The sequence below is a fragment of the Gorilla gorilla genome, chromosome X (assembly GCF_029281585.2).
Source record: "Gorilla gorilla gorilla isolate KB3781 chromosome X, NHGRI_mGorGor1-v2.1_pri, whole genome shotgun sequence".
In the NCBI taxonomy this organism is placed as follows: domain Eukaryota; kingdom Metazoa; phylum Chordata; class Mammalia; order Primates; family Hominidae; genus Gorilla; species Gorilla gorilla.
In genome coordinates this window covers 163,919,289-163,932,462 of record NC_073247.2, presented here as the reverse complement: position 1 = coordinate 163,932,462, position 13,174 = coordinate 163,919,289, and the positions used below count along the sequence as shown (strand labels likewise).

Here is a 13,174-nt window from a genome sequence, read left to right as displayed (position 1 = left end):
TCGTTCCTTCCCTTCAAAGCAATGGGTTTCCTTCTGACCCAGTGTGTTTCTAGAAATGTCACCTGGGAGGTAGAGCCTGTAAAAAGGGCCTCACAACTCTGACTGCTGCCCTATCCTGCTTTGGCTGAGCTGGTATCCAAGATGCAAGACAAAATCTTCCCTACTCTTCCCTCTCCTCTACTCGAGTGGAAGGAAGCGATCTCTTTTGGAGCTGCGAGCTGTGCAGCTTTGGGTTAGGAGAGGAATGAGGCCAGCACTCCCTTAGCTGCCCTGGCTGGTGTCTCCATAGGCCACATGTCTCCCCACAATCAGTCCACTGGCTCTGGGCCCAGTTTAGCACTGGAAATCACCTACGAGTTGCTGCCCTTGTGGCCTAGACTGCTGTTCATGTTTACTTAGGGCTCCAGAGCACTTTAGCCCAAGGTGGCAAGGCTTATGGAAACTGAAGTTGCAACTGCTGGGATCAGTGATTCCCCTCTGGCTAGAGCTAGGATAAATGCTCCCTCCATCGGCAGGCATCAGCTAAGTTTGGTCTGGTTTTGCTTTCTGCTGTAACAGGGCAGCACTAGTTCAATGTCTCACAATTGCTGTGCTCTCCCCCTCGTCAGCGTACAGAACAGTTCTCCATGCCACACCACCAGTGACAGCAGATTGGGGAGGGGTGGTGTCAGTGATTCAAGACTGTTTTTCCTACCTCTTCTGTAACTCTTGGAGTGATATGTAGTTAAAATCAGGTACTGTGAGTGCTCTCCTAATTTTTAATTCCTATGAAGGTGCTTTTTTGTGTGTGTGTAGATAGTTGTTAAATTGGTGTCCCTGCTGAGTGGGGGAGGGACAATCAGTGGAGCCTTCTATTGTGCCATCCTGTTGTGCCCTCAACAACATTTTCAAAGTGTATTTTTATTGTCTTTTTGGTTTCTATTGTTGCATTTAAGAAGTCAACATAAGTGGTGGTTATAAGTCAAGTGGTCATATCTTTGTAGGTAGTATGTCTTTTCTGTTTTGCAATTTTAAAAATCTCTTCTTTGGTATTCTTTAAATTCATTATGTACTGGCTGGGATCTATTGTAATTTATTGAGCTTGCAATTCATTATGGTACTTGAAGCTAAGGATGCATATATTTCAACAATTCTGGAAATTGTAGTCCATTACTACTTTGAATATTTTTTCTCCCCTATTTTCTCAAATCTCTCACATTTAGAATCATAATACATGTATACTGAAACTTTTGTTTTTATCCTTCATAGTACTATATCTCCCTTTCATATTTCCTATCAGTTATACATCTTAAATGTGAACTGGGCAATTTTTCCTCATATGTATTTTCCAGTTCACTAATTTCTCTTTCATAATGTCTAATCTTCAATGTAACACACCCACTGAACTTTTATTTTCAATGACTATTTTTCTTTTACAGAAAGTCAACTTCAATTAGATAGATCTTTTTCAAATTTGCTTTTACTTTCTCCCTTCCCCTCATAACCTTTATAATTTTAATTATAGTTTTTTTCATAATCACTACTGGATAATTATGTTATATGAAGTCCTTGGAGGGGCTCTAATTCAGTTTTATCTTGTATCTGTCGACCCTTACTTGTAACCATTTCCTTAGGTGTTTTGTCATTAAGGACAGTGAAGTAATTTTCAGCAAGCATTAATTTGTGGTTCTGTCCTTCCAGTTTTTTGTGTGTTTGCTTTGGCAAGTCAATCTAGTGGTATACCCAGCTTAAGACCAATTTTTATGTTAAGTTTGCAGCTTGTAAACTTCAGATCAGGCAGACAGTATATATTCGGACGTCAATCCCACATATGATTAGAATTTTGAGGTTGCTACATTTCAGTAGAAACACTTTCTCCTCAATTCCTCCCTCTTCCTTTTTGAACTTTTGTGTTGTGATCTGATTTTGTCTAGTTAAGTTGATCTAGTTTACCCTTTTGCTAAGCTCTTAACAGATTCTTGGCTTTATGTGAAAGTCCAGTTCCAGCTTCTCATCTGCCACAGTCTTGCCTCCTCTTCCTCTTAAAAGTGTTCCAATTTAGGCAACCAATTATATGATCTTTAAATCTGTAGGCAGGAATGTTTTTGGTCTACTAAAGGAAGAGAAATGCCAGAATGGCTAATCTTTAAAGGAAAGAGTGTTTGGAGAATAACTCAGAGAGGAAGGCAAGGGCCAGCTTATGGCAAGGAAAAGTTCATGCCACATACGATTGGAAGCCATTAGGGGATTTTAAACCAAAGAATATTCAGCAAATTCTGGCTTTCATTTCTTTTAACCTGGCTATCTGGAAGTGTCCCCTGTGCCTTGTGTAGTTCAGTGGTCAAATATTTGGGCAGATGTTATACTCAGATTTTGGGACTCACCCTCTCAGTGGTTCTCTTGTTCCCAGGACTTCCTCATGAATTTCCATCTTCCAATCCAGAGCTTATTCTCTGATAAGCTAATACTTTTTCAGATTTCCTCCACTTGAATTGTGATGGATTAAGGAATTCCTTCAGTCTAAATCGTAGCAAATTCACAAACATCACCCAGCTCATTTCTTTCATTTAGTGGACCACTATCTTACTGTTTCTGCCTATTTTTTTTAACTGGGCCCCAGGGTCTCTCCTATTTGTGTGTAGTATAGTGATCAGCCAGAATTTTTGGCAGAATATATATTCAGATTTGGAGGCCCATCCCTTCTGGGATTCTCTTACTTTTGAGTCTTTCATCCCTAATGGTCCAGATTCTCTGCCACCTTGAGCCAGTAAGACTGTTGTATATGCCACAGGAATTCTAGGTTTGGGAAGCACCTTCAAGAAAGAAAAATCACAAACTCACAATTCTAATCTATTGCTGCTGCCATCTTTCAAAGGTAAACTCACCTTAGGTTTCTGTCTGCTTTCAGTCACACTCCACTGCTTTCAAGTAATACAGGTATATACAGTTGTTGTTCAGGTTTTATAATTAATAGCTACAAGAAAATGTAATCAAACAATTTATTATGCTGTTACCAATACCTGGAACATTTATTGTTCATTTATTTTGTATTTAGATAAACAGCAAATTTGAATATTTCCTTCATGTTTATTAGCAATTTTTATCCATTTCATGACTTTGCTGTTCACCTACCCATTTTTATCTTATTTGTCTACAAGATATGTTTTTTATCTTATTTATCTATAATATTTCATTATTTATTGAGGATAATAAGCTATTCACTAATCAGACATATTATTATTTTGAGGCTCAGATTAAATGTATGATAAAATGTAAGGTTTTGGTTTTGTGGCGATTTTTATATTGGCCTTTGATGTTCATATGGGGTCATTAAGCAGTAGAGACAAGGTAAGAAACTTGCTCTTATTTGGGTGTCACTGCATACAGGAGGGAGCACTTGCCTTTTCATAAGGCAAAGTCTTATGATCAGCTTGTGTGCTGTGTGGGGATGTGTTGGCAGTGGTCTTCCTTAAAAACGCCTTGTCAAATATGTTATCCCCATGCTTATTAATCTCCATGGCATTATTTCTCAATCATAATCATTTTCCTTACACACCAGGAGCTACTGTTAATAGACTGCTGCTTCTCTGCATCAGAGGAAATACTGCAAGGTAATTAATATTTGCTGAGGGCACTATGAGCCCTTACCAGAACTCAATTGAAACATTGTTTTTCTCTCTTTTCACCCCTAGGAGTACACTATTGATGTATTTTTTCGGCAGACATGGCATGATGAAAGACTGAAATTTGATGGCCCCATGAAGATCCTTCCACTGAACAATCTTCTGGCTAGTAAGATCTGGACACCTGACACCTTCTTCCACAATGGCAAGAAATCGGTGGCTCATAACATGACCACGCCCAACAAGTTGCTCAGATTGGTGGACAACGGAACTCTCCTCTATACAATGAGGTCAGAGAGTGGTGGTTCCCACCCAAAGTATATTGGGAGTAGGACTGGGCTTGAAAGCAGAATGTTTTAGAGTATCCATTGAAAATTCCCTCAAGTGTATAGATTAGAAATGTACAGGTATGTATATACTTCCTAATACAATTGCATGCATACATACTCACAGACATATATATTCTAATAAACACATAAAGAGTTGCATAGATGAACATTTTGAGAAACACAGAGGTATACATTCATGATTTGTATATGCATGCATACCTAAAGACACATGTGGACTAACACAGAAGGACATACGTATTCAAGGACACTTAAATACACAGATTCACAAAAACATACACACAGGCATGAATGCTGATAATTAGAATTGACTAGGTTTAACTGCAACAACAAACTATCCCTATGATGCAGAGTTGTGAGAATCAAATGAGATAACTATGGGTATTTTGTGAAACATAGTGTTTTATAAACATAAATTTAAAAATACTTATTTTAATTTTTTATTTAAATATGTTTATTTTATGCTACATTACCTTAGGATACTGAGGATGATAATAAGTGAATTTTCCAAACAATTTAAGATTATATCTATATCTATCTATCTATACATGGTGTTTATATGTGTGTGCATATGTGTGTGTGTATATATAGTATAGAAATCTTCATAAAATATAAATTATATTTCATACTTTTCCAACTCCCAATGGATAAAAACATCACAATTTTATGTATTTCATGACTTGTTACTGTCATAGAGTTATTAGGCATTGAATTTTGCTGTCAAAAAGAATAAGTTTGAAAACATTTTCAGTGCAATAAGATTCTTTCCCCAACACTGAAAAAATTCTTGGTTTTGGGGTTTGCTTTTTTATGAATTTGCTTGTTCCTCCGATATCAGTTGTCGCTTCCTGAAGCTTCCTTCCACATTAATGAGTGCTAATTTTGTGTAGTGGAGCTTCTATGGCTATTTAGAATTGGTGTATTTGTTATTTTGCAGAACAAACCTCAAATAATGCATGCCTGGTAAATAGGTGGTGAATAAATGAAGTGTGTTTGTCTGTATACTAATCTCTCATTACTTCAAATTTGCTATTTATTGGTGTTTTTCCTACAAGAATTTGGAAGATGAGGAGATGGTCAAGGAAAAAAGGATAATACTTCAGAGAGAAGTTGGATGAGAGACGCGAGGAAAAATGAACATGGAGGAGAAATGAGCATAGAGTGGAGGATAAAATAATGAAGAAGGAAAGTGGATAGAAGTGGGAAGATGAGGGTCAAGAGGGGAGGAGAAGACTAATTACACAGAGTACATAGAGGCATGTATATTGGAGAAATGAGAATGGTGAAAAGAAAGAGAATATGAGAAGAGAGGACAAAAAGAGTAGAGAAGTTGAGAAGACAAAGGATAAGATGGTGTAAAATAAAGAAGCTAGATTAGATATTAGGATATTCTAAAGAGATAGGCGAATATAATGAAGTGGATGTAGTAGATGGGAATAAAGAGGAAAAGACATAGAGAGAAGTAGGGGAAGGGACATGGGAGGAGATGAACAAGAGGGAGGGAAATTGTAGACGAAAGAAAGAGAAGCTTTCCCTCATTTATTCATTTGCCAAACATGTTTTGACTTCCTAATATATACATGACCCTAAAGTAAATTCTGAAAATGCAAACATTAATGAGACATAGTCTCTGTCCTTAAGATAATCACAATATAATAGGGGAGAAAGACTAATAGGATAATAGCAAATGATGTTAACTAAAATGCTAAAGAGATGGGTAGTTACTGGAATATAGAGCAGAGTCATCTAACTCATTGTTTTGGGACAGGTTGAGAGAAGAGTCCCTGGATAAGGCAACAGCTAGGCTTCTGATTATTGGTATAAGCATTAGCGTTTTATATTATTATGTAAGTAGAATGCAGTCAAGAAACTTGTAGGTGGATAGGTAGAGGCAGAAGGAAGAGAGGAAGGATGTTCTAGACAGAGAAAACCAAGTGAGCAGTTGCAGGGAATGGAAGGACATATTTTAGGCAAGAGACTGAGGTGGTCAGTTTTCTATTTCATATATGGCTCTGTAGTTACTGGGTAAATAATGCATTTGAAGGTAAAAAGACTGGAATTAGAGAAAATGATTAAGAAACAGCTGAAATAGTCTAGATTAGAAGTGGTGTTCTAATTCAGAACAATGGATTAAGATGGAGAAGTGACGATATGTTAAGGAAATCGGCAGTAAATATAGAAAACTTCAGAATGACAGAGAGGAGGAGTTGTGAAGGTAGTAGGTATCCAAATAACATGGGTGAAAGATGGTACTATAGGCTGGAGTAGATGATATGAAAGTTAGGACAAATTTAGATAAGTCTGTGAGGTTAATTTGGGACAAGATAAGCTTAAGGTGATTGTAGATTATCCAGGGAAAGAAGTCTAACAGCAGTTAGATATTCAAGTCTTAAGATCAGGAGAGAGATACAATGTAGAGATATAAAGTGTGGTATTGTTAGTATATTGGAACAAATGGAAACGTGAAAATGGATGTCATCACTTCAGGAAAGAGTATAGAGGAAGAAGAATTTCATGCCAGGTATCTAGTCATCTAGCACTACTATCAGTAATGCAGTGGAGGGGAAAGAGGAACCTATGAAAGAAACCATGAAGAAAATGTCAGGGAGCTGTTAACAGTGTGCAGTATCGTGAAAGCTAAGTGCGGTAGTCAATATTACCACTTGCCAATATTTTCACTTCACCTCCATCTGGATATAAAGTAGTACTACACTTACCTGATCCTTGAAGTTCAGCATGGACAAATGACTTGCTTTGACTAACCAAATGTGAGTGTAAATAGTATGTGTCAGCTCTGAGAGAGGATGGGAAGCCCTTCAAGAGCCAATATATAATTTGCCATGTTGCCTTCCCCTGGCCACAGTAAGTAGCATTATGCCAGGTGGTCTTGGCCCTATCATTCTATGTCCCTTATTGAAGATGACATAGAAGCGAGTGGGTCCCACTTCCCCAACCAGAGATAGTGTGAGTGAGAAATAAACTTCCGTTACTTTAGGACACTGAGATTTTCAGATTGTTACTACTGCATATTAATCTAACCCATCTTGACTGATAAATTAAAGTTTCAAAACAATGAGAGTTATCAATAATAACACCACTAATAGTGTAAGTATTATTAATTAACATCAATATAGTACTTAAAATATGACAGACACTGTTCTAATCATTCTACTTTTATAATATTCATAACAGCTTTAACAACAGTATGAGATAGGTACTATTATCCCAACTTTACAGATGAAAAAAAACTGAGACACGACGTGGGTAAGAGAATTTTTCAAGTTCACTTGGGTAGTAGATGGTTGAGCTAGCATTATTAATATGGTAGTGTAGCTGCAAGTTCATGCACTTTACCCTGTTTACACATTTTTTACAACATTGTTGGCTATAAAAAGAGATGTAATATAGAGACTTAAAAGTATGTCTTAAGTTTGGTAACATGGAGGATATTAGTGTTCTTCACATACACTGTTTCAATAGAGTGGCTAGTGCAATGGAGAGTTTTAGGAGTTGGAGTGGGGAGATAGTGGACATAGAAAATACCTTCTAGAAGCTTGTTTGAAAAATGAAAGGGAGGGAGGTATCATAGCTACATTCAGGGGTAAAAGAAATTGCTTTTGTTTTCAGAGGAGAGATTGACACATATTTGTGAGATAGTACAAAAGAGTCAGTAGGAAGACAAAGATTGAAGATATAGTAGAAATAACACATCGCTGACAGCAAGTTCTCATAAATACCATCAAGGGGATGATATCAAATCTACAGTTAGAGTTTTACTTGAAAGGAAGAGGGACACCTCTTCTCACATTGCATGAAAGGTTATGAGGTTATATATAAATGTTGAAATGAAGGTGGGGAGGATAGGACAGAGAAAAGGTATGAATGAGTGTCATATCAAGGAGAATTTGGGGAAACAGAGCATTAGGGAAGGAATAGATGGAAGAGAGGCATGCTTGTAATAAATTATAGGAAAGAGAAGAGTTTGAAAAAGAGATAAGAGTTCACACAATTGTGGAAAGAATGGAGTGGAGTATATGTAAACAGAAAAGAAGCTGTATGGAATGAGGTGGATGGAGGGACAGAATAATGAGGAGGAGATGTGGATGGGCAGAAGACAGTAAGCAAATGGAAAAGAAGCAAGAGGAAGGAGAGAGTAATGGGCAGGAAAGGATCTGAACCCAGTAGAGATTGCAAATAGTGAGGAGAAATAGAGAATGAATGAAAAGAACAGGATAGAGGAGAAACAACAATAAAAGGAATAAAGCATAGAGAATAGGTTTAAGTTTTGGAGGAGGGATAGAGAAGAGAGAAGAAAGGAGAGAGGATGGGAATATTGAAATACAAAAAAATAGAAGGTGCAGGTTGAGGAGGGCAGAGGATGAAGCCGAGCAAAGGATTAGTTTCCTTGAAATACAGTTGAATGAATGGGAAGATGATGATAATTGGGCCCTTTATTCTAGTCTGAATTGGACAAGAAAGTCAAGTTCGATGAGATTAGAGTCTATGTAGAATGCCCTTGTGCTTATTCTGATTTGCAGAATAGAGGAAGTACAGAAGCACAGAAGCATGATGAAGCCATCGGTTTCCTACACAGTAGCACCTTGGGTCCAGGAAGGTGGGCCTGGAGGGAGACATAGGCTCAAAATGGAAAAATAAAAGCCTGGCTCTTTTTACAGCCCCACAATTGATTCGCCTAGTGACCTTTCTCAAGTCACAAACCGTTCACTTTCTCTAGTCTGATAATAATGTAGCTGCTGCCTGTCTTGCAGGCATATGAAAAGCACAAATTGAATAAGGTCTGCAGAACACTTAGAATTTTTCAGAAAGTGTTATTCTATAGCACCCCTATTATTATTTTGACCCTCAGGAATCTTATCTGGAGTCCATGGGAAAACTACAGAAGGACAGCTTCCTACTAAAATCTGAGCAAGCATTGCATGGGTATGTAACTAGGGCAGTTTAGAAAGAAGCCTTGCTTTGCCTCATCTTGGGACCTCAGAACAACCGTAAAAATACAGGCTAAAACCCGTTACCTGCTGCTTACTTCATCAGCACACATACTAAAATTGGAACAATGCATAGATAATTAGCAGAGCCCAGCCCGAGATGATACACACATTTATAAAATATGTTCTATTATTCAGGTATGGATATATAGAGAACTTCATCTCTATTAATGTCATATTATTTGTATATGAGGATACGGGTAAACATGTTCGTTGTATATAAATGTTGCATAATATATGATACAGTAAAAATGTCCTATTGACTATCTGAATATGAAGGAGAACTATTTATGGAATTTAACTAGATTTTATCCTATTGACTTAAAACATTTATCAGCACATTCACGAGTGCTTACTATGTTTAAAGTTCTGGAATATCTGCTGAGCTACAGAGATAAATAAGGCACAGGTCATGCTCTTAATGACTCTACAGTTAAAGAGACCTGTGCACAGATAGCTGCACAATAATATAAAATTCCTGAAATGGAGGTGCAAAATGTGATAGAATCGCAGGAGAAATCACATCTAAAATGATATGGGGTTATCAAAGAAAGCTGCAAAAGGAGGTGCTGCATAGTTTGTCCCTTGAATCTTGAAGGAAGTATAGGTGACTGTCAAACAAATGAGAGACAGGGCTGAGGTAGAGGAGGGTTTTCCAGGCAGAAGAAATAGTATACACAAAGACATGTATTCATGAATCGACATCATGCATCAGAAAATCCATGCTTCTTTGTGAGACATGATAGGGGAAAGAGAGAGTACTATGGGAGCATCTAACAAGGACAGTGAAATGAGTCTGTGGGGAATAGCCACAATAAATTCCAGAGGACATCACCTTCTGAATGATTTCTGAGACCTAAAAGATCTGTAGAAGTAAATTAAAAGACAGGGAGGAAACATTGCAGAGATAGAGCATAGCATGTATAAAGGCTTGAAGAGTGAGAGGAGAAGGTAGTGATGATACATTGAAGGACTAAAAGTTCAGTGTGATTGGACCAGAGTACAGTGCGGGAAAGCAGTCTGAGGTGGGGAGAGGGGCTTATACGCTATGTTGGCATAAACATGATGACGATCCATTAAAGACTTTATTGCGGAGCAAGAAATCAAACAAATTTGCATTTAAGATAGATCACTCTGGGAGCAGTGTAGGAGGCAGATTAGAGGAAGGCAAGGCTGAAGATGAGGTGCCTAGCTAAGAAGCTGCCATAATACTCAAATGATAATCCTAATGACAACTATGTATTATATATACTGTGTATATGTAGTATACTATGTGTTGAACACCTACTATTTGTTAGGTACTTTATGTAAAACATCTCTAATCTTCACAACACTTATTGTAGCTTCATGTTACTGCTCTTTCCACTAAATTAGGTTTTGAGGAAGAATTGTGGACATACAATATGTTCAAGAGGTAACACTGATGGCACTTCGTGCCTAATTGGAAGTGTGGAGTTCAGGATGTTGTATGGCTGGTTTCTATAAGCAAATAAGTTGCCTAGGATAATGGAAGTATTAGGGGTGTAATATAAATGATGACCCAATTGTTAACATTTCCGTAGAATAAAGGGGAGTAATAAGATTTTGGAACATGGCAGTGATAAAGAAAGGGAGTAGGAAATATAGCCAAATAGCATACCTATTTGGAAGGATTTGTACATGACAGATGAGGGATGATAATGAAGAAGTGATCCAGAATATGTTTATCCTGTAGTTACAGGGAAGCATTATTGTTTTTACAGATTTATTTATGTTTTGATCGACATATAAAATTGTATTTACTGTGTACAACATGATGTTAAGTATATATACATTGCAGAATAATTAAATCTAGCTAATTCGCAAATGCATTACCTCACATAGTTAACGTTTTGTGATGAGAACACTTGACATCCACTGTCAGCATCTTTCAAGAATGCAATATATCGTCATTATTGTCAGCTAGTCACCATGCAGTATGATAGATCACTTGAACTTATTACTCCTACCTAATTATAAATATGCATCCTTTGACCAACATAATGTATTTTTTAAAGTGAAAGACATGACAAGAGAATTTGTGATAACACAAGTTGCTGAACCCCAAAATGAATAACAGTTCAAACATGATAGAAGTGTATTTCTTGCTTCTTAAATTTCAAAGCAGGTGTTCCCCATTGACAAGCGGCTCATTTCCAAGTGGTGCAACACATGGTTTTCTTTTTTTTAAAATTTTATTATTATTATACTTTAAGTTTTAGGGTACATGTGCACAATGTGCAAGTTTGTTTCAAGACCACTGTGCTTATTTGTATTGTCAGTAGAAGATGAAAGAGCATGACAGATTGTATATGGGAGGTATTTATAGACCAGGCCTTGAGTGGCATACTCATTTCTACTGACGTTACTTTAACTAGAATGAGGTCACATGGACATGGTGGGAAAAGAAACATTACCAGGAAAATGAGAAAGTGGATTTGGTGAACAGTTGGCAAGTGTTTGCCAATCTCAGTTTTTTTAAAAATTGAAATCCCTGGTTGCATTCTGGAAGATAAATAGAAATACTAGTTAGCAGACCCTTTCATAGTCCAGGAAAGAATGACAGAGGTCCAAGAAAAGGCAGTGAGAAGTGAGAGTGGAAGAAGAAGGGCAAGTATGATGAGAGAGGTTTTCAATAGAAGTTGAAGTCCAACTGGATATAGGGTATTGAGGAAAAAGGTGCATTGAGAATGTCCCGACATATTCTCCCTGGATACTGAGTGAATTGTGGTGATATATTCTGACATATTCTCCCTGGATACTGAGTGAATTATTAACGACAACAACCACCACAACAAAAACTCATTATAAGAGAAGAAGGAGATATTTCGGAGAGAGGAGGGGTTAGAGAGTTTACATATCTTGGGGATTTGCTATATGCCACCTGTTGTGCTAGTTGCTTCACATGTATTTGTTTCATTTAATCCTCACAGCAATGTTCATGTGTATATACTACAGAAGCATAATATAGCATGGTTATTAAGAAGGTGGGTTCTGCAGTAAGACTGCTCCTGGTCCTTCCTCTGTAAAATAAGGCAAATCATAATGCCTGCCTCATAGACCATTGCAGGAAGTGAATACGATAAGGCATGTAAATTGCTTGATATACTTCTTGGCATTCTGTGAAGTGTTTTTATTTTTATTGTTAACATCCCTATTTTTACACTTCTTAGTAAACTGAAGTTTCAATAGAGCAAACTCACACCACCAATAAGTGGCAGAGCTGGTACAGAGACCCAAGTCATTCTGCTAGTGAAAACCTTTTTTCCCCTTTACATCCCATCATTTCCTCTAATAAGGGAGGGTGTGGGCTATCAATTTTAAATAACGAATCTGAGGTGGACACGACAAGCTGCAGTTGGAAATGCAGGTCTGGAACTCAGGAAAACTTTGACACAGTGGGATTTTGTAAAACTGAATACATTGCACAAAATGTCAGCTATGGGTTACGTTACACAGTAATAGTGTCCTGCATTTAGCTCAACGGAAATAGGCACTAGTTTCTCCATGTTTAATAATCAAGAGGAAAGTGGTGCTCTGAACCAATTGAGTGAGGGTTGCTATCATATTGAGACCATGAAATTTTTTATTGTATGACTGAGTCAGTTTTATGTGCTTTGAATATTCCAAAGACAAACTATGTGAAGGCTAAATTCTGCATGTCAGGAACCCTCCTCCCACAAACTTCATCAGTAAAATTCTTCTCCTACTTATTTAGATGCAAATGGCTTGCACTTGTGTTTTCATTATAGAATCTGCCTCTGAAATGGCCAGGAACCAGGGAAAGCATTTGGGCCAGACTGTTAGTTGTATAGGATTTAATGTAATCAGATCAACCAAGCATTGATAGCTTGTTTCACACAGTCTTTTTTTTGTAATGGCTTTTGCTCTAGGGGATTCCACCTGTAGTTTCTTATTCATTAAGCTAGCAACTGACTGACAGAGCCACACTTAGTGAATCTCACTCTAATGAACAGAAGTAAGAGCGTAGAAGAGATGGAGTGGTTCATTTTGGGCTCTGAGAAAGCTTACAATGAGGTGAGAAGGAAATAATGGTGTAAGTCCTCAGTCAATCCCAAATTACTGTGTGCACTTCATGCAAGGACATCAACTCCTGCCCTCCAAGACCTCATATCTTAGGAGGAAAGACAGGGCACATCATTCACTGTACTATAAAGCATAATGGAAGTTTCACATAAAG

The 13,174-nt window shown here is 37.5% G+C and overlaps 1 protein-coding gene across 1 annotated transcript in view; it reads left to right on the top strand.

Annotated features, from left to right (window-relative positions):
* Positions 1–13,174, top strand: part of GABRA3 (gamma-aminobutyric acid type A receptor subunit alpha3) — a 274,967-nt gene that overhangs the window by 187,140 nt on the left and 74,653 nt on the right. The window contains exon 5 of the mRNA XM_019019216.4: positions 3,672–3,892. Coding sequence (XP_018874761.1) covers positions 3,672–3,892 — 221 coding nt within the window. The remainder of the gene's footprint in view (positions 1–3,671; positions 3,893–13,174) is intronic.